The following is a 2,658-nucleotide window of genomic DNA, read 5'->3' as shown; positions in this document are numbered from 1 at the left end:
AGAAATTATATTCTTAGCAGACAAGTTCAGCATTCCACAATAAAAGAGGGCCCATGAATAAAACATCCAGTTCCTTCCTTCTTCCTTCAACCCCTGAAAATATATGTCATTGATGAGGAAACTGATGGAAGAAAAGACTAAGAAATGAAATGATTCAGTCAGAAGACCTTTATTAACAAGTTGATCTTGAAAAAAATATATAAAGCAAGGAAGAAGCTCTCTCCATGGAGCTCCTTGTTTTCTCTCCTTTCTGTAGGAAGGGGAGATAAGTAAAATGTCTAATTCGAATTCTGGCCTGAAATGCACATGACAACTCCGGAGATTCGTGAAACAGAAACTGTTCGCTCTTTACACAGATTTTTCTATTTGGTTACTATTTAATAAAATGGGTTTAAGCTTAACCTGCCTTTCTTGACAACTCTGCATGGTTTTAGGTCTTCTCTTTAACCTATGCCCTTGTGAATATCTTTAAGGAATGCTGACCAAATTAGATTTGTACCAATGTATAAAAAAATCAGAAAAAAACCCAGCTCCCAGTAATAGAAACATAGAGGTGGAAAACTTTTTGCATAATTTTCTTATTTGAACATTAATTAGATATAACTTATGCACCAAAAATTATAACTTTACAAATGTTATCTCATTTAAAAACTGTGATCTGACTATACTGAAAGACTGAGACTCAGGAAACATCCAGAAAAGGGAGCGATATAGAGACAGGAGAGTTAGGGTTGTACAATATTTTGTAGGATTGGTTTCCATTCTGGCTGAGATTGGGTAATGGTATTTGCCAGAGCCTAGAATTCTGAACATGTAATTGTATTCCTACATCCTAATGTTAGCCATCCATCATTTTTCCATCAATTGAAAAAACTTCAATAGGCAATAATTTATGTGATCATGGCAAGAAGCTATTATTTTTAATTTTTATATTTGGAAATAAATGAGAAGTGATTTCTGTTCTTGAACACTGTTCTCAATTGCTTGATCATTTTTGCTCAGGGAATTTTTTCCCACATACTTTATGTTTTATTACTTGAAAAGAGCAGAATCTAGATTAATGTCGCGGCAGAGAAATTGTTCTTCCCACAACTATTTGAAGAGCTGATTTGAACTCTTTATTTCTCAAGCTGTAAATCATAGGATTGAACAATGGAGTTAGGATAGTGTAGGATACTGATATGAGAGCATCCTGGCTTGAGGAGTAGTTGGACTTAGGCCTTAAGTAGATAAAGGAGGCACAGTCATAATGGACAATAACAATAATGAGGTGAGAAGTACAGGTGGAAAAAGCTTTGTACCTGCCTAATGTGGAAGGAAACTGGAGTATAGCAGAGATGATGTGAATATAGGATATCAAAATCAATAACAGGGGGATAACCAGGACCAATGCACAGAGCATGATAATGACAAACTGACTAAAGTGGGTATGGTGGGATGCTACCTTGAGAACAGGAGAAATGTCACAGAAGAAGTGGTGTAGTTGGTTGGAGGAGTGAAAGGGCAGGTGAAATACCAAGGATGTGATGATCTCTGCAATAGTGAAACCACAGAGATAGACAACAGCCACAAGTCCCACACACATCCCATGTCCCATGATCACTGTGTACCACAGAGGGTTACAGATGGCCACATAGCGATCATAACCCATGGCTGCCAGCAGGAAAGAGTGTGAGCAACCTAGGAAGAGGAAGGAAAACATCTGGATAGAACAGCCCAAGAAGGAGATGGTCTTCTTCTGTGCTAGCAGGTCAACCAGCATCTTGGGTACAATGATGAAGGTGTAGCAAGTCTCAGAGCAGGAGAGTCCAGCAAGGAAGAAGTACATAGGGGTGTGGAGGGCTCTGTCCAGCACAATGGTGGAAATGATGACAGCATTGGTGCCCAGGGTGAACATGTAGACGAGCAGGAAGACAACGAAGAGCAGCCGCTGCAGCCCAGCCAGAGATGAGAAGCCGAGGAAGACAAACTCTCTCACCAAGGTCTCATTGACCCACTCCATGGAAGGCAGATCATCAGGAGACAACCTGAGAGAGAAGACAGTGCCAAGAAAACCCCCTGAAAACTAGAAGAATCATTAGAATGATCACTATATTGATCATCATATCATGTGATCTCAGGTTTTGAGTTCTAACTCATTCCTCCTCTTTCCAGTTTTTGTAAGACATGAAGAAGTATCTAAAATTATTCAAAGTGTGCATCCAACTTTGAGTCTCCCCAGTATTTTTAATACCATAGGAAAACTTTCTTGACATTTCCCAGATTTAACTATCTCTTCATCTCCATTCCCAGGATGAGGCTGCTATTAAAATTCTCAGCCTCTCACTCTAAGTTTACTCTGCAAAGCTAGCCCATTCAATTTTATGACCTTCAAATTCTCCCACTTTCCTGCAGCTGCAAAATACAACATCTGAATGCACTACATTTATATATTACCTTATTTATGACTTTATATATAATCTTCAATAGTTTTTCATTATTCCTCTGCTTATACCTAAATGTCTACTCTTAGTTTAATCTCTCCATATTCTAGACCTACATTCTATCCAACTCTTTTTGCCTTACTGCCTGACGTGGATCATTAACTCCACCTTCTTAAATGCTCATTAAGCTGACTCTTGCTTCTGTATATGTATTCTGTTCCCAAATCTGGAAAAA

General features: G+C 38.6%; 1 protein-coding gene across 1 annotated transcript; it reads right to left on the bottom strand.

Moving 5' to 3' along the window:
• Positions 1 to 1,057: 1,057 nt before the first annotated feature.
• Positions 1,058 to 2,002, bottom strand: LOC101279362 (olfactory receptor 10K2). The gene has a single exon (XM_004284486.1). The coding sequence runs from the start codon at positions 2,000 to 2,002 to the stop codon at positions 1,058 to 1,060; it is 945 nt and encodes a 314-aa protein (XP_004284534.1).
• Positions 2,003 to 2,658: the final 656 nt, after the last annotated feature.

This window comes from Orcinus orca, chromosome 1, assembly GCF_937001465.1.
Source record: "Orcinus orca chromosome 1, mOrcOrc1.1, whole genome shotgun sequence".
NCBI classification, from domain to species: Eukaryota; Metazoa; Chordata; class Mammalia; order Artiodactyla; family Delphinidae; genus Orcinus; species Orcinus orca.
The sequence above is the reverse complement of the archived record's forward strand: the minus strand, read 5'-3'. Positions and strand labels throughout refer to the sequence as shown.